A 19,406-nucleotide genomic window follows, 5' to 3' on the forward strand; every position below is an offset into this window, starting at 1 on the left:
TCTACTCCCGGAAGGATTTACACCCTCGGAAACCCTGTACAGGGTCGCTATGGGTCGGAACCGACTCGACGGCACTTAACAACAACAACAACAAAGACTTCTATTATAACTGTTGTGGGTATCTGAGTAACTGTCAGTGTAAGAAAAGGAGCCTGGGAGTAAATAAAAAGATAAACTCAGGTCCTTTCCAGCTTTAAGCTTTGATGAAAACTGCAGTAACCTGAAATTGCTTGAATGATTTCCAAATGACTGGAGACAAGCATTACTATTTGCCTCAAAAACTGGCATTTCTTATCAATCTGTTCTTCTGAGCCACTGTTTCTGATTTACAATTTTCAATAAAGAAGTGAGGAAACTGAGACCCAGAGGTTAATTGATGCCTAAAATTGAAGGGAGCAAAACCAAAAGAATTGAAAAGGACATTCCCTATTTTTGGAGTTTCCTGTATTTTATACATGGAACTATAGACATGGATTCAATGGGAAATTCGAGTTCCATTAGTAATAGTGGAGATTCTGACAGCATTTCTTTATTCAAAAATGTAATTCTTTCTTTAAAAAACAACAATTAAAAAAAACCAACAACTTCACAATATTTAAGAGCATCTTCAAAAAGAATGGAGTGTATACCCAAGAAAGGATGTATATATTGAAATGTAATCTTGAGACTGACACATAATGAAAATCATGAGACTTACGTTTTCTTTCCACAGATGGCACCTTGATACCAGTTCCTACAAGTGCTGAAATACTTCTTTTTGGTGCCTAAAATCTGTTGAAGGGCACAGACATTTGGGCTGAAGGATAGAGAGAAGGAAAAGAGTTAATATCTTAAAGCTAACTGGTTTTTTCATATCTACAGTCAAGCGGTTAAAAGAAATATATAGTAACATGTGGATTTGATTTTCAAAGATGTGATTTCTAGCTTTGGAAAATCTATTTCTTAATCCCATCATGCTGAATCATTGAAAAAACTAATCTGTGGAAGAGAGAGGGAAAGAGAAAAAAATTTACATCCCTGAAAGTAAAACTTCAGTGTGACAAAGAGTTAGCTTAATAGGAACATTCTAGAAGCATTTAGGAGTCCTGGTGTGGTGCTGTGGGTTAATAAGCCAGACTGCAAAGCTGTTTGAACTGTAAGGTCGGTGGTTCAAGCTCACCAGCTGCTCCTTGGAAACCCTATACAGGGTCACTATCCATTAGAACCGACTCGCCGGTACTTCACAGCAACAACAACAGAAGCATTAAATTGAACATAATCCTGGATTGGCACAGTGGCAACTACAATGGGCTCAAGCATAGCAATGATTGTGAGGTTGCCACAGGACTGGGCAGTGTTCGTTCTGGTGTGCATAATTAAGGTCACTGAGTTGGTGTCAACACACTGGGACTTAATAACAACAAAGCTCTTTTTATATCTAATAGGGGCTATTCCACTGACTTTGCTTTTTAAACCAAACATGTAATCATTTGGGGACTAGGAATGACTTTCGGGTTCTCTGGGACAATAAATTAGAAGGCAAAAGAAACAAGTTTAGCATGTTCAAAGATATATATTCTGCAATTTTCTAGATAAATATTTACAGAAGACAGGATGTCTTAATGATTGCTAAAATGATTTTACAAGCAGTATGTCTGCACATGAAATATATATGAATGCAATGAATAGATTAAAATATTTTATGCCAGGGTTTAAAGTGCTTTCTTCTTCTAAAGAGATGGGAGCCTTATTTTCACTGTAAGGCAAGGGACTTTATTAACATTACTCCCTCTAAAGCATAGAAGACCCGAGATCACTTCAAAAGATTACTAAAACTTGTTTATATATACCTGATAACTCTTTATAATGTTAATCTGCAGTTGAACTTATTCTGTTAATTATTTTTGAAATTTTTGAGATGCAGAGTTTAAAAACAGATTAAAAGCTTTAAAAACTAAGAGAACTAATTACATTACCCATTACTAGATTTTCATATGCATTCATATACAAGTTTGCTTGAACAAGATCTGAGATATTTGCAAACTGTTCACATCATCATAGCCTCTACCCATAGATACTTTACTTTTGAAATCTCATTCCAGATTTCTGGAAGAAAATAAAAACACAAATAAATGACACCTTTAGTAAATTATTTGTTATATTTTGTTAAATTAAAATTATGTAATATTTTATCAAAAGCAAAGTAACTTAAATATGTTGATAGTGATTTTTAAAGTATAAAATACATATATGTCACAGTGTTCATATCTTTTATATTACATTGTAATAAGCAAAATCACACAAAAATATTTTCTTAATAATTTGTAGTAAGTTTTATAAAAGAAGCTCTGTGATATACATAAGTTTTATTCAAAATTATATATATAACGAGCTAAGTAGGGACAAAAGGTTTATAAAAAAAATAAACAATGGACTTACCCTTGTTCCCGGCCCCTGATACGGCTGTGAGCCAAAATCTTGTCATAATGACCATTAGCATCTGCAGGGTTAAAAATGAATAGCAAAAGTAGGGGAAATATGGATAAAAAAGGAATCATTTTCAGTCTCTGTTGCAATCAGTCCACGAAGAGATCTGGCAGTGGACTTTGGAGATCTAAGTTTATATACATGTCAGAGCTGTGGGAGGGAGCATTGTATTAACCTCAGAATCTGAACTTCTTCCAAGAAACATCAGCAACTTCAAGCAGGGAGCTAAAATCTGCTTGTGTTAGTTATGCTTACTCAATATATTGAGCTTCTTTTTTTTTTTATATGAATAAAGCAAAATGTCATCATAAAATAAATGATTCATTGAGTCTTCACATTTTTATTCTTTTGTAATGTACATTTTATGGAAAGTGTTTTTTAAGTGTTTTAAAAATATTTTTCAGTCTTATTTTCTGAGTACTAGGAATACAGTTAATGTAAGTATACTTTTGGCATGCTGCCCGAACTCTTGAAATGAAGCAGAAAGGAGAAATATGTGTACTTTATTGTGTTTTCATCACATATGTCACATGATGTTGAAAGTTTCTGGAAAAAAACATCCATTAATAATCTCCAGCAAAAGTATTTGCTGGTTTTGTTGTTAGTTACTGTTGAGCCAGTTTGATTTATAGCAACCCTATGAATAATGAAACAATATGAATAATGAATAATGAAACACCACCCAGTCATGCACCATACTTACAATTGCTGCGGCACTTGAGCCTATTGCTGCTGTCATTATGCCAATCCATCGCATTGGTTTTCATAGACTCACTCCTTTACCAAACATGATGTCTTCCTCTAGGGACTGGTCCCTCCTGATATGTCCAATGTATGAGAGACAAAGTCTGGTCATCTTAGCTTCTAAGGAGCATTCTGGTTATACTTTTTCCAACACAAATGTGTTTATTCTGTTGGCAGTTCATGGTACCTATAGTATTCTTCTCTAGTACCATTAACTCAAATGCATCAATTTTTCTATGATCTTCCTTATTCATTATACAATCACATGCATATGAGATTATTGAAAATACCATGGCTTGAGTCAGGTGTGCTTTAGTCCTCAAACTGACATATTTGCTCTTGAACATTTTAAGGTGGTCTTGCACAGCATATTTGCTTTATGCAATATGCAATTTGATTTCTTGATTCCTGCTTCCATGAGTGTTGATGAGGATTCAAGAAAAATGAAGTCTTTGAAAACTTCAATATTTTCTTCATGTATCATGATGTTATTTATGGGTCCAGTGGTGAGGACTTTTGTTTTCTTTACATTGAAGTGCAACCTATACTGAAAGCTGTGGTCTTTGATCTTCATCAGTAAGTGTTTTTAGTCCTCTTCACTTTCAGCAACTAAGGTTGTATCATCTGCATATTGCAAGTTGTTAATGAATCTTCCGCCAGTCCTGATGCACGTTCTTCTTCATATAATCAAGTTTTCAAGGTTATTTGTTCAGCATATAGATTAACTAAGTATGTTGAAATAATTTAACACTGGTGTAAACATTTCCTAATTCTAAACCATTCTAAACACTAAACAAGTGTTCCCTTGTTCTGTTTGTACGACAGCCTCTTAGTCTATGTACAGGTTCCTCATACACACAAGTAAGTATTCTGGAATACTCATTCTCCAGAATGTTCCTCATAGATTGTCATGATCCACACAGTCAAAAAAGCCTTTACAGAGTCAATAAAGCACAGGCAACCATCTTTTTGATATTTTCTACCTAAAATCAGCAGTGATATCCATCATTCCACATTCTCATCTGAGTCCAACTTGAACCTCTGGCAGTTACTTGTCAGTGTACTGTTACAGACATTTTAAAAATTATCTTTAACAAAATTTTACTTGATTGTGATATTAATCATATTGTACTATGATTTCTGCATTACCTTGGGTCACTGCTCTTTAGAATGGGCACAAATGTAGATCTCTTCCATTCTGTTAGTCAGGTTTCTTTTCATAGACGAGTGAGTGATTCCAGTGTTTCACTAATTTGTTGAAAGATTTCAATTTGTTAATGAAATAGATTAATTAAGGACAATTTTTAAAACAACTCCATCTGTATTTTAAAGACTTTTGGTCTTATCCAAGAGTAACTAAGGTCTCTTGATGTCAAGCTATATAACCCCTAAAACCAAACCAAACAAACTGCCATTGATTTAATTTTAATTCATAGCAACCCTATTTAGAACAGGGTAGAACTGTTCATTAGGTTTCCAAGACAGTAAATTTTTATGAGAGCAGATAGCTTCATCTTTCTCCCTTGGAGCAACTGATGGATTTGAACCTCCAACTTTATAGTTAGTAACCCAATGCCTAAGCCCCAGTGCCACCAGGACTCTATATAATCCTTAGCCAAGGAAATACCCTCACCACTCCATGTCAAATGTACAGAAGCTTTGGATAAAATAAATATGAATGCTAGAAATAATTAGCTATGTGAAATTAAAATTATAATCAATCTCCTTGAATAGACAAGTTACATGCTAACATAGCATTAGACCAAAAAAAAAGCAAACCCATTGTCTTTTAGTCCTTTTTGACTCATAGCAAGTCATTATGCGAGAGTAGACCTGCCCCATAAGGTTTCCAGGACTGTAAATCTTTACGGAAGCATACTACCATATGTTTTCTCTATGGAGAAACTAGTGGGTTCAAACTGTCAACATTTTTTGTGCAATTAAAACAGCATATTGTTACAAACTAATGGTTTGTTACTGTAGTGGTACATCAGGGTTGTTTCGTGCTGGTGATATGGATAAATTTTGCATGGACTTTCCATATTGTCCAATTGAAAGGACTTTCATAGGAAGCTGGACTGGACCAGAGAGGATTTGGTGTCAGAAGAGTTATATTAAACTAGCTGTGCAATTTTGCCTTAAACGTCAAAATGATTCTCCAACTTGCTGCTAGCTTACTAAGAAAGTATATGATGAAACAACAAATTCAGAAACTTCTTTTAGAACCCTCTTTTCAATTTTAAAATCTTTATGTTAATGTAGAAAAAAATGAAGGAGTCATTCAAAAGAAGAGCTGAATAGAAGTTAGCATAAAAGTAGAACTATATCCCTTCCATTGAATCCTTGTGGAAAGAAGAGTATCAATCAATTATGGCTCTCTGTATGCAGCTACTCCACTTCCATCTGTGGTTCTCTGATTGTCTTTAAGTAACAGTTTCATATTCTTTGTATGTTGACCAGTAGCCTCTATCAAATCATATCGAAAGACAATTTTACAAATATAAAATACCTGCCCAAAATTCATTAGTTCTACTTAATGTCATTAAAGTAGCTCTTAGATCATTCTTTTTTTCCCCAAGTCTGTGGATGTTTGTATTGAGCCTTTTAGATTATAACATGAGATAAAAACAAAAATCAATTCTGTTTAACCATATTTTACAGTTGTTGTAAAATATTTTACACTTTAAGGATTTATAATGAGATTGCATTCTTCAAAAGTTGAGCATCAAGTCAACAGGATTTAATGAAACTCCTTGAATTTACTAGTTAACTCCTCCCTCAAACACAAAAGTAACCAGCTCTAATTAGTTACATAAATTTCTTCAAGTGCAAACCGACCTTGTCTTTAGACCTTGAACTGTTGCCATTTCAATCAATATCCACTAATTCTACTTCAACAATGAGTTTTGCATTTGGTGGAATTTTGCCATCAGGCTCTCCTTTCTTTCCATAAACCCAGTCTGGTTCAATCGCTAGTGGAGCTTTTTCTCCCCTACTCATAGTCAAGAGTGCTTCATTCCATCATCTGATGATTTTGCCAACTCCAACCTTGACACTTAAAGGTTTGACATTTTTCTTCTTCTTGGAACTTGTTTGAATATTAGTATCAAAAACAGTTCCATCCCGAAGTGTTCCTGTGTACTAACAGTGAACATCTCCCTTTTTGGGAAAGTTGGTTTTGTTTCCCTTTTTAATAATATATTTTGTATATTTTGGTGGACCCTCTTCAAGAACCTCTTCAGACTTGGTTTCTTTAAGTTTGTCATCATTAATCTTCACATTTTTCATCTGCTCTGACACCTTACTTATACTTTCAGTACTTTTGAAACGCTTAGTTTCAAAAAGATAGTTATAGGCTGTAACCAAATGGTCCTTGTTAGCTGTTTTGGCCACATTTTTAATATTTCCTAGTAGCTTATGTTCTGCAAGAAACGAGTCTGAACCGTATTCCTGCAGAAACTTGGTAATGTCCTTCTTGGGCAGCCTAGCTGCGCAGTTGTTCCACGGTCCACGCCCGCTGTGGAGTGTTCGCTGCCATCTCCCCCCACTGCCTCAGTTCTCTTTTAGATTATTCTTGATAACATATTATATAAAAGTTTTCCATTTGTTGATTGGTTAGGCAAAATAGTGTTTGGTAAAGTAGAGAATCAGTGAATAAATGGAGGCTCTTCAGTGAGATGGATTGACACAGAAGCTGCAAAGAATGGCTCAAACATAGAAACAATTGTGAGGATGGCCCAGGACTGGGCCATAGTCTGTTCTTTTGTACTTAGGGTCTTTATGAGTTGGAACCAATTTGGAATTACCTAACAAAACCAATGGCTTATATAATATAGCTTACTTATCTTAAGACATGAAGTCCTGGTATGGTGCTGTAAGATAAGCACAGGACTACAAGGTCAGTTTGAAATTCAAGGTTGGCAGTTCAAATTGATCAGCTACTCTTCAGAACCCCTGCATAAGGCCACTAGGCTCGACAGCACTAAACAACAACCTAAGACATGATAATAGAAGTTTGAAATTATAGAACAATAAATCAAGCTAAAAATACAGAAATATTTCCAGCATTACCACTATAAATAGCACAATCTTAATGAGATGTTTACTTCTACTAATACAACTCATTTCCATTTTTACGTAGCTAAAACTGTTTGGAAGCATTTCTGTACACAATGCTAAATTTTACTCAACTCTAGTGGTTTGACTGGAGACAAAAGGATCAGGTACTGTTGTTGTGTGCCATTCAGTATATTATGACTCATAGTGGCTCTGCAGGGCATAGTAGAACTGTCCCTTTGAATGTCCTAGGTGCAGTCCTAATGTGACACCATAAGATAAGCACTGGACTGCTAAACACAAAACTGGTGGTTCAAACCCACCAACAACTCCTTGGGAACCCTATACAATCACTATGAGTTATTACTGACTCCATGGCATTAACAGCAACAAAAATCTTTATGAGATCAGATCTTTTTTCCCTTGGAGCTGCTGGGCTGACTTAAATGAAATTTTCCTTTAGTAACTGGGCATTCAACCATTATGCCACCAGGAATTGTTGTGATGAGATAAAGACAAGAGATACCTTGGATAAGATGTAACAAGAGTAAAAAGAGATCACTTTAGTTCAGTGCAGAATAATAACAAATAATGTTTCTGAGTATTGGGTCAAAGACAGAATCAAAACTTTCTTGCCAAGCTGTATGGTTTGTCCCTGACATTTGCATTAATTGAAATCATATTGATTAATTTAAAGAACTTTTTTTTTTTTATGATATGGTGCTGTGGGTTAATGAGCTGAACTGCAAAATTGTTTGAATCACAAGTTTTGCAGTTCCAGCTCATCAGCTGCTCGTTGAAAACCCTACACAGGGTTGCTATGGGTCGTATCCAGTTCAATGGCACTTAACAGTTTCTCACGGCCTTCATTTTCTGCCACTGGAATCAATGGCTTCCACTCATCCTCATACATTTAGTGATCTAAAATGGATAAAGAGTCACATGAAATGTGTAGTGCAGAAATAAACGTATCTATATTTCTAAAGATTACCTCTCCCTTCTGATGAGCAATGCAAATTTATTTTTCTGTTTTTTGCTTATTGTGCTCACACAATAAATATGAAAGTCTTCAATTTTTCTTTTCAGAATTTCAAATTGTAAGAGATCGTAAATCTATTCTTTCTGAGAATCATATTTGGAAATCTAAGTTCTGTGGAAGTCATCAACTGCTGGTGCTTAATAAATATTTAACAAATATTTAGTTAAAATAAATAATTCTATCAAGAAGAATCTTGAAAATGTATGCTAAAGTGTCCATATAAAACTACATGTAAATTTAGAGGTGGGAAAACATTCCAAGTGAAGAAAAACTTTAGGATAAACATAACAAATTTTCGTTAATAACTTTCATTAATGACTCAATTGCCATGATTTTATCTTCTTCCAAACCGATAGAAGTCAGTGAATTATGTGGCCAACCCAGGGACATTGCAGCTAAAACAGCTGAGGTCAACCCAGAAGTGTGACACTGTATGCTGAAAAGTGGGGGAAAGCTCAGGCAACTACTTTGGCCACTATCTTGGACTCAGGGAGGCTAGTAGTTAAACTGTGACATATAGCTGACATTGTGGGTAGGATGAAGGATAGAAATAGTTTCAAAATCGGGGGGGGGGGCAGGAAACATGGATCTTGGGAGGAACACAATTTTTCCCTTTCAGAGTCCTTATCAAGGGTCAATCTCTCTCTCTCCCCCACACAGGAGCTTTATTCTTCTACTTCATGAAAAGACCCTGTTCCTGAGTTGGCACATAATTCACTGTTCTTTAGCAGACTACAAGAAGATTACAATCACAGCAATTAAGTCTGAATTCCATGGTTGTGAAGTCTAACCTGAAAATCTGAGTAAGTAATGAAAAACAAATGATTTATTATGGAATAAAAGAAAAATAATGTGCCTGAAAGACAGACATTTGTTTCTTGACACCAGAATGGTAATTTACTGGAAGTTCACAAATTACCCAGTGAATCTTTGTAACAAGCATAGTAGCTTCTGGTGACAGTGAAGTCACTGCTATATCATGCCACTGTCACCAACTTGTAACCAGCTTTAAACTTGCTCTACAGTGTAGGATTGGACCTCAGACACGAATTCAATAAACATTGGTAGTTAAGTCAAAAGCAGTTTTTGAAAATCAGGTTTTCCTTAGCTTGAATGATCTGTAGCAGTTATTTTCATCAAGCTAGTTCTAAACCTCTGCTAACCCATAGAATAAAACATCGATTCTAGGCATGTTCTCTCCTCACATATCTAAGATAATGAAATAATATTCAGAGCAAATATGAGGAATAGCCCTAAAGCAAACATAAATGATAACCCATTTAATGTGAATTCATTTAGAAACAGTGTAGAAGTAACTCTGTGATCAATAAGGGGTTAGATGCCATATTCTCTTTATAAATTAATACTTTCATTTCCTTTAAAGGCCTGTCAAATGACAGATTTGTCAAATCACTTCATCTCAATAGTGCAATCAATATCCCTGAATTGGATGGGTACTTCTGAAATTTAAACTCAGCTCTTATTAGCAATATTTATTAGCTGAATTTACTTGTACTTCTCTGGAGACATCTAGTGGAGAAAGTGCAGTACAGAATCTTTCAAGAAGCACACATACCATTTTGATTAAAATGATAACGAATGTGAAATTAATATGAACAAATTCTTAAATATCTTATGCACATTTTAAAATGTCAAAACAATTGAAGAGTAATAACTATTTCTTATATAAAATAATTTAAAGCAGAAATTATATAAAACCTGAATAAATAATGAAACATCTTGGCTTGTTTTTAGTATTTATAGCTGAAAACCCAATTGCTTCATTCTATCTCAGTTTTTTGTTTGTTATACTCTGATATAGAACAGTAACATGTGAATGAGAAATTGTGATTGAATTTTTCCATATCAAGTGAATTATTTAAAATAACCATTTCAACAGTCTGATTTCACTCATTAGGACACTCTTTCATTTGTATACTGCTTTCGCTCTCCTCTGACATGTTTCATAGTATTGACATCATGTCTTTCTTTTTCTCCCTCATTTGCATATCATTGTACAAATGTATTCTCCCTTATTCATAAATCATTACATATGCATAGTTCCCTCATTCATATATCATTGTATGCAGATATTCTCCATCATTTGTATACTGAATGATGTAGGACTGGGTGAATTTGTTTCAGACAATTAAGAACCTAGTCATTATCCACAAAAAAATTCCATTCATAACTAACTTCATTTAATATTCCTTCTCATCATCTGTCTGTCTGTTTGTTGTATTCTGGTGACATGCATGTTGCTATGATGCTGGAAGCTATGCCACCCGTTTTTCAAATACGAGCAAGGTCACGCATGGTGGACTAGTTTTAGCAGTGCTTTCAGACTAAGACACACAGAGTTATACATTTTTGCCTTGATCAAATTATTTTCATTTTAAGTAAACGAAACTCAAATATGCAGATATTGGTTAAAATAATAACAATAACACATCTCTATGTTAATGAGTTAAGGAAGGGCATCTTTAGGGCTGGTGTCACAAAGTGTGATAACTAATTGTGTCAAAACACCCCACCCCTACCCCCTGTTATGCTCAAGGTCAACATACAGGCCTCCTCAGTGGATGAGCTACCGAGACCTGCCCCACTCCTATGGATCCTCACACTTCCTCCCTTTTCCTGGTGGATGAATGAAGAACATGCTCTCCCCATGCCCATACCCTGACTGAGAAATGATGAGCTAACACATTTGGAGACAAGGGTGGGGGTGTTGGAGAATTAATAGTGACAAGTTACTGTACTGGGTGAAGAATGAAACCACTCTAGTGATGACCCAGCTTTGCAGGCCCCTCCTTCTGTGACAAGGCCCAGTCTGGAAATTGTCTCTGGGATAATTTTGTTGTATCTCCCTCTCACAGTGTCATCCATACTCTCTGAGTCCCCTAGCGACTCCACTGGTTTAAGCTTACTTTATTAATATTTGCAATCCACACACAAAGTAAAATATGATAGGAAAAACATTTTGTGTGAGGTTGATGATGCAAGCATAATTCAAAAGTTTAATAGCCAAGAAGTATAACAACATGTTGTGATTGTTCTTTTGTGCTGTCAGTCAATTCTGACTAAGAGGAGTAGCTGGTGGGTTTGAACCACTGGTTCGCAGTCCAGTGCTTATCCAAAACACCATACCAGATTCCACACCATAGGAGATATGAAATAAATAATTCTTCAGTTGAAACAGATTTTGGGAACTTCATTTTGAAACTGATCCTGTCAATTTTCCATCACTTTAAACATCTATTAGTGCAGATGGAATAATTTTGGACCTTTCAGCTTTAACAATAGATCAATCGAAGGGAGGAGACTCCATTAATTTATCTGGGTGTTCTTCATATCTGTTACTGACTAACTTACTACACCATACTTCTTGTTACTGTTAAGTGAGTCATCAGAGCCAACTCATAATGACACCTTTACAACAGTGCCCAGTCCTCACATCCGTTGCTGTGTTTGAGTTCACTGCTGCTGACACTGTATCAACGCATCTCACTGAGGGTCTTTCTCTTCTTTGCTGACTCACTACAACGCATAATGTCATTCTCCATGTCCAAAGCATAAGACATTTTCACTTTTAGGAAACATTCAGGCTGTACTTCTTCCAAGACAGATTTGTTCATTCTTCTGAAGACCATAGCATATTCAATATTCAAATGTATTAATTCTTCTCTAGTAGTCCTTATTCATTGTCCTGCTTCCTTATGCATGTGAAGCAACTGAAATGTCCATAGCTTGGGGAAGGCCAATCTTCATCCTCAAAGTGGAATTATTACTTTTTAACATTTTAAACAGACCTTTTGCTTCAGATTTACCAAATTCAATACATCATTTCACTTCTTAATAGCTTCCATGGGCATTGATTGTGGATTCACCTATAATAAAATCCTTGACAACCTGAGTCTTTTCTTCTTCCTTTATCACAATGGTCTTATTGGTCCATTTGTGAGACTTTGTTTTTATTAAAGCGTAATTCATAAAGGCTATAATCTTTGATCTTCAACATTAAGTGTTTCAAGTCCTTTTCCCATTCAGCAAGCAAGGTTGTGTCATCTGCAAATCATATGTTGTTAATGAGCCTTCCTTCAATCCTGATGCCATATTCTCTTCATATAGTTGAGATTTCCATATTATTTGTTCAGCATACAGACATATTAAGTACAGTAAAAGGATACAACCCTGATGCATTACTTTCCTGATTTTATACTATCCAATACCTCCTTCTTTTGTTTAAATGACTGCCTCTTGGTTTTGCCTGAACAAATTAAGTGTTCTGGAATTCCCATTCTTCTCTTAGTTTGTTATGATTCGCATATTTGAATGCCATTGCAGTGTCAATAAAACACAAGTAAACATCTTTTTTCACATTCTCTGCTTTCAACCAAGATTCTTCTGATTTCAGCAATTGTATTAATGATTGTGTTAGATAATTTCCACAAACTATTGGTTTCACCCTTTTTGGAATAGGTACAAAATTGGATCTCTTCGAGTTGGTAGAACAAGCATCTGTCTTCCAAATTCCAAGGTATAGACTATTGAATGTTTCCAGTGCTGCATCAGTTTGTTGAAGCATTTCTGTTAATTGCTGGAAGCCTTAGGTTTTTTTGCTAATGCCTTCAGAGTGACTGGGACTTATTCCTTCAGTATCATTGGTTTTTAAACATATACTACCTCTTGAATGGTTTAATGCCTAGTAATTCTTTTTAGTACAGTGTCCTATACATCCTCTTTTTTATGCTCCATTTAAAGTATAATGCTGCATCATTTAATATTTTGCCAAAAGAATCTTGCAATATAGCAACTCAGAGCTTGGATTCTTTATTAAATTATTTCAACTTGAGAAATGCAAAGTGTGTCTTTCCTCTCTGGTTTTCTAACTCCAGCTCCCACCACTAATCTGTCAGTTTATCACACTGTGGTGGCTTGCATCTTGCTGTGATTCTGGAAACTATGCCATGGATATTTTACATACCATCAGGATCACCCGTGGTGGACAGTTTTCAGCTGAGCTTCCAGATGAAGGCAGACTAGGAAGAAGGAGAGTTGGACTACATCTGAATATTTAGTCACTGAAAACTTTATAAATGGCAGTGGAACACTGTCACATAGTACCAGAATATTGAATATTGAAACATGATGAAGAGCACCAGAATATTGTCAGATACAGTGCTAAAATATGAGCTCTTCAGGTTGAAAGGCACGCAGAATGAGACAGGGTATATGCGGTGTTCTCAAAATAGAGTTGACCACCATGACATGAATGGAGTAAAGCCTTTAGGACCTTTATTTGCTGATTGGGCACAACTAAAAATGAATAGAAACAACTGTAATCATAACAAGAAATGTAAGAAGTACGAATATAGGAAAGTTGGAAATTGTCAAAAATGAAATGGAACACAAAAACATCATTATTCTAGGCATTGTTGTTGTTATGTGCTGTGGAGTCGGTTCCAACTCATAGCAACCCTACACAGGGTTTCTGAGGCTGTAAATCTTTACGGGAGCAGGCATTAGTGAGCTAAAATTGACTGGTACTGGCCATTTTGAATCTGACAATCACATGGTTTACTATGCCAGGAATGAAAACTTGAGGAGGAATAGTGTTGCATTCCTCAAAAAGAATATTTCAAAATCTATCTTGAAGCACAACCCTGTCTTTAATAGGATAATATCCAAATAAAATCTATCATCAAAAAGAATATTTCAAAATCTATCTTGAAGTACAACCCTGTCTTTAATAGGATAATATCCAAAGGCCTACAAAGAATGTCAGTTAATACAACTATTATTCAAATTTACATACCAATTAAAGCTAGTGATGTTGAAGAATTCTACAAATTTCCTTAGTCTGAAATTTATGAAACATGAAATCAAGGTGCATTGGTAATTACTGGATATTGGAATAAAAACATAGAAACAAATAGGAAAGCTCTGTAGTTGGAAAACATTGCCATGATGATAGAAAATCTGATGCTGGAGATTCCATAATAGAATTTTGAATGAGCAATGACTTGTTCATTGCAAATAATTTTTAAAACAACAAAAAATAGGAGTATACACACAGACTTCACCAGATGGAATAAATGTAAATCAAATTGATTACATCTGTGTAAAGAAACATTAGAAAAGATCCATATCATCAGTTAAAACAAGGCCAGGGGCTGACTGTTGAACAGACCATCAATTGCTCACATGCACGTTCAGGCTGAAACTGAGGAAAATTAAAACAGGTGCATGAGAACCAAAATATGACCTTGAGCATATCCCTAACTGAATTTAAAGATCTTCACAAGAACAGATTTGATGCATTAGAAAATAAGACCAAGGACCAGAAGTGAGATGACAAGAAGAACATAATAAAGGAAGAAGCAAAGCCTCATTAAGAAGACCAGAAAGAAGGAAAAGAATAAAATGGATGTTAAATGTCAAAAGAGACTGAAAATTGCCCTCCAGTGTACAGATTCTAAAACAAATGGGAGAAATGAGTAGGTAAAATAACTGAATAGAAAATTTCAAAAGGCAGCTCAAGAAGACAAAGACAAATTTTATAAAGAAAAGTTCAAAAACCTGGAGTTAGAAAACCAAAAGGGAAGATAATTCCACTGAATGTCAATGAGTTAAATGCACCAGTGAAGCGACAGAGAGTAACAGAATAGATAAGAAAAAAAGACCCTTCAATATGTTGCCTGCAAGAGACACACCTTACATACAAAGAAAAAAACAAATTAAAAGTTAAAAGATGGTGGCTAGGGTGGAGGTGCAGTGAAGTTTGCCGTCAGCCATACCACAGAATACCAGGCAAAGCAGATCCAGGGCAGAGCTCCAAAACTTGGAACCACATAGCTAGGAATATTTTAAATTTTTGAAGGCTTATAGCTAGTGGAACTTGAAGCTGAAGTAAGAAATCATGTACTTTTGAATCTGCCGGACTAGGAGGACAGCAGCTGATATCTTGGGCGAGACCAAATGGCAAGACCAGGAGGAGCAGAAATACCACAGAAAAACTCTGCGGGAACCTTGGAGCAAAGGTGGAAAATACACGTTGTTGGTTTTGCTTTGTTCTGATTTTCTTTCTTTTTTTTTTTAATATCGAGTCATTGGCCCCACACTGTTTGCTTACCTCCATTCTGGTGACTAGAGGTGGTGCCTGAGCAGATGGATACGCCCCACTCTCACCACAGGTGGGTTCTTCTGCCACGCATGCACACAGATACTCAGCCCAAGAGCAGACCCTGAACTTTTTTTTTTTTTTTTTTTTTTTTTAATCAGGAGAGACCAGGACAGGACTGTAGAGAGGGAAAGAAGGTTTAAGAACAAAACAGGTAGAAAATTAAATTAAAGCCTAAGGTATAGCATAACAACCAACAGTGGCATCTTGAAATCTTTCAGGCAGCTTTGAAAGGGAAGAAGCTGAAGAGATAACATTAAAGTCATACTGATATTAGGCTACAGATTTTTTTTTTTTCCTTCTCTCCCTCTTCTCCTTTTTTCTGAGATTATAGACTGCAGTATTCAATCTAGTTTTGTTTTGTTGTTGTTGTTATTGTTTTGCTGGTGCTGTTTTATGCTCCCCTTCTACCTTTGGGGGACTCTTTCTCTCCCTGTATTATCCAAGATGAGTCAACAACTGCTGCCATATAGTCAAGCTACAATCACACTCTATAAAACACCAAAAACCAGGCAAGAACCAGTACCAACTGACATATACCAGGGAGGCAGACAACAACACCTGTGAAAGTTATTCTGAGTTAAGCAATAAGTCGAGTGAAAAGGGAAGCCCACATCCTGATCACATCTACCAGGAAGCAATTAGAAAGTATAAAAAAAATCAAAACACATACTCAATTTATTAAGGCCACCAATAAACACTAAACATATCAGCACGTGTCAAAATACAAGATAAAATGTCTGAGACAAATGACATAGAGGTAGACCTGGACTCCATTCTGAAGAAGGGCAGGCCTTGGAAATGCCTGAGAAGGAATTCAGAAATGTGATTATAAAATGTTTCAAAACTCTTTCCAATGGAGTTGAGAAATACAAGGAAGTCAAGAAAACACTACAGAAACAATCAAAGAAGATAGATGCAGCATTGGGAACAATTCAAAACCTACAGAAAAAGATCCAAATGATCAATAATAGAATATCAGAAATAGACAATACTCTGAAAGGGAAAAGGAGTAGAATAGATGAGATGGAAGGCAGAACCAGTGATCTGGAAGACAAATCTCTCAATACCACTGAGATAGAAGAGCAAACAGAAAAAAGGATAAAACAATCTGAAGAAGGTCTAAGATTCATGTTGGACAACATGAAGAGGAATAACATAAGAATTATTGGCATTCCATAACAAAAAGAATCACACAAGTCCACAGAGGAAATAGTTGAAGAACTGCTGGAAGAATATTTCTTTCACATCCTGAAAAGTGAACATATAAACATTCAAGAAGCTCAACAAACCACAGGAAGGATAGACCCCAAAAGAAAATCATTGAGACATATCATAATCAAGCTCTCCAAAATCAAAGATCAGGAGACACTCCTGAAAGCAGCTTGGGAAAGCAGAAGTGTTACATACAAAAAGGCAAGCAAGTCGGATTAAGCTTGGATCTCTCAGCAGAAACCATGAAAGCAAGAAGGCAATGGGGAAACATATATAAAAACCTGAAAAAAAAAAAAGCAAACAAGAATCCTTTATACAGCAAAACTATCAATCAAATACAAGGGTGTAATCAAAACATTCCAGGATAAACAGAAGCTAAGGGATTTTGCCAAAGCCAACCCTGTGCTACAAAACATCCTAAAGGGAGTTCTGTGGACTGAGAATGAAGGAACTTGCGCCTGATCAACAGAATGGCATTGCAACTACACCCAATTGACACTGAATGGGGTCCTGCTGGAGCTTTCGATCTCCTGGGAAGCTTGGATCTTTGTTACACCTGGGGACCCTCCCCCCACCTGAAATTTCAGGTTTCAGGAAAATCTCCATACCCCTACCCAATTCTCCATACCCTCGCCCATTGTAAACTCACCAGAACTGTACCCAGACCACAGGGCCTTTAAATTCCCCAGTCTGTAAGAGAACAGATGGGCTCTTGGTCTCCTTTGGTGATGTAGGAGTACCCCCTCCCAGGTTTACTTTCAATAAACCTTCCTGCTGTTGAAGTCAAGACTTTCTCCTTCGTCTCTTTCTTTTCCTTACATTTTGGCACCCAACGTGGGGCCTGGGAGAGTAAGCCGAAGCTTCCCGGTGGATTCTGGGTTGCCTTTGCCCCGTTCCCCTACACCTTCTTCTCTTCCTCTCCTCACTATCTAAGGTGCGGTAGTTGGCGGAAGCTAGATGGGCAAATCCTTAGATGTGAGATTAACTTTTCATTCTGAGACATCTCAGAGTTGTGAGCAAAACCAAGTCCAATTGAGGAGGCTTGGCCGGGGTTACTCTCCCATAGCTTCTAAATTGACTTGCAGCGTTCACAACTTTGGTCGCCTGTCTGGGCAGTTGTCTCCCTTTTCTCCTTCCTAACTTCTTGGCTCCAGAAAACACAGGACCACGTTCCAGACCAACTCCAACCATCCACCACCGGCTGATTCCTCCCTAGTCGTTCCCACAGGGAAGGTAAGCTGGACTCCGGAGTTTTTCTTTAAGGTACCTAGAGAACACCTCCTCCGGACCCCAAACATAAGGCCTTGGCAGGCCTTTCTTATATGTCTCAGGGACCCGCCACTTGAACAATACAGGGGACACTCTGGTTGTACTTTTGGCTCTCCCTCCTGTCTCCGGCCTTAATATTTCTCTCCTTGGGATGCCCTGTAGAGAAACATCGTGTGCCTCGGCCACCCACTTCTTACCTCTCCCTTTAATCATGGGAACCCATATCTTAAAAACAGAAAAAGAAACCACATTAGGGTGTCTCTTGGTCAATTTTCAAAAATCTCATTTACAATCTGAAATTAAACTGAAACACCTCTTTATGCTTTGAAAACCTTATATTATGGAATTCTCAGAGATCTAGAGAAATTCCTCCAACGGAACAGAAAGTGGTCGGAGGTCTTCTTTTCTATCAACCACCACAACTCTCTTAAACGTCTATTTTCCTTACATTTTAAGTTTCACATTTCCATCAGTTAGCCCCATCTAAATCCCACCCTCTGGCAAGGCCTCACAAAGGCCTCATCCCCCACACAGCTAGTCCATTCTAAACTCCACCTCCTCCCAACCTGTCCTAGCTATTTAGCTTTGCTCTCCTCATCACTTTTCTCCATCTCTCTTTCTCTCTCCAGCAGAATGCGAGAGATTGTAGATTCAGTTCAGGAGGATTGTGAGCTTCTGACTGGGGCACACCCCAGCGAACTCTCAAAACTCCTGAGTCTAGGATCTCTTTCTCCGACTGCTCATATGAGTAGCCTGCTTTTCTCCTCTCTTCTCTCTTTCTCTCTCTTCCTCTGCAGCTGACTGTGAGGGGTGCCGGACCTTTTCATGAGGATTGTAAGGCAGGCTAGGGCACCCCTGGTGGTTCTCAAAACTCTTGTAAAGTCCCTTTCCCCAACCGCTCACTTCCAAGTAGTCTGTTTTTTTCTTTTACACAGATCCAGATCTCAGAGGCCATTCTGCCAGATCTTTCCTCATCCAACACCGGTCACAAATTCCTGGGTCTGGATAAGTCAGCCCCCGGCACTCTCTCCTGAGGATCCCAGGAGATTCTGCCTCGTCCCCTGATCCCCAGAGGATCACTTGGACTCTCCTGGCAGAGGACGCAGGGAAGCCCATAACCCTCTCCAGGCCATCTGGTCCAATAGTCAGACCTCTGGCAGTCTCCCTTCTCACCTGTGGGAAGGCAGACACTGCCTTAGGCAGTGATTCCTTGACCCACCCAAAAGGGAAGCTGGGGCCTTGCAAACCACCCCTCTCCTCTAGGCTGTCTTCTGAATAACCGAAAGAAATTACTTCTAATAGAAATCAATCTGAAATATAATTAATTGATTTTTGCACTATAGCCTGGTTGCAATTAGTCAGTGGCCAGAAAACAGCACTTTTGACTTCCAAATTTTCAGAGACATTGACAACTTCTGTAAAGAAATGGCAAAATGG

General features: G+C 37.1%; 1 protein-coding gene and 1 pseudogene across 7 annotated transcripts in view; both read right to left on the reverse strand.

Annotated features, from left to right (window-relative positions):
- POSTN (periostin, osteoblast specific factor) overlaps positions 1-2,542 on the reverse strand; it is a 62,741-nt gene extending 60,199 nt beyond the window's left edge. For 5 of the 7 annotated variants that reach the window (XM_006837661.1, XM_006837659.1, XM_006837658.1 and 2 more), the window contains exons 1-2: positions 2,419-2,537; positions 698-796 (exon numbers count right to left, since the gene is read on the reverse strand). In XM_006837661.1, coding sequence (XP_006837724.1) covers positions 698-796; positions 2,419-2,537 — 218 coding nt within the window. Of the gene's footprint in view, positions 1-697; positions 797-2,418 lie in introns of all 7 variants that reach the window. The other 2 variants (XM_006837657.1, XM_006837655.1) reach the window with 1 other exon arrangement.
- A 3,536-nt stretch (positions 2,543-6,078) lies between these two features.
- On the reverse strand, positions 6,079-6,748 carry LOC102820073 (annotated as a pseudogene).
- Between the last annotated feature and the right edge of the window lie 12,658 nt (positions 6,749-19,406).

The sequence above is a fragment of the Chrysochloris asiatica genome, unplaced genomic scaffold (genome assembly GCF_000296735.1).
Source record: "Chrysochloris asiatica unplaced genomic scaffold, ChrAsi1.0 scaffold00022, whole genome shotgun sequence".
NCBI lineage: Eukaryota > Metazoa > Chordata > Mammalia > Afrosoricida > Chrysochloridae > Chrysochloris > Chrysochloris asiatica.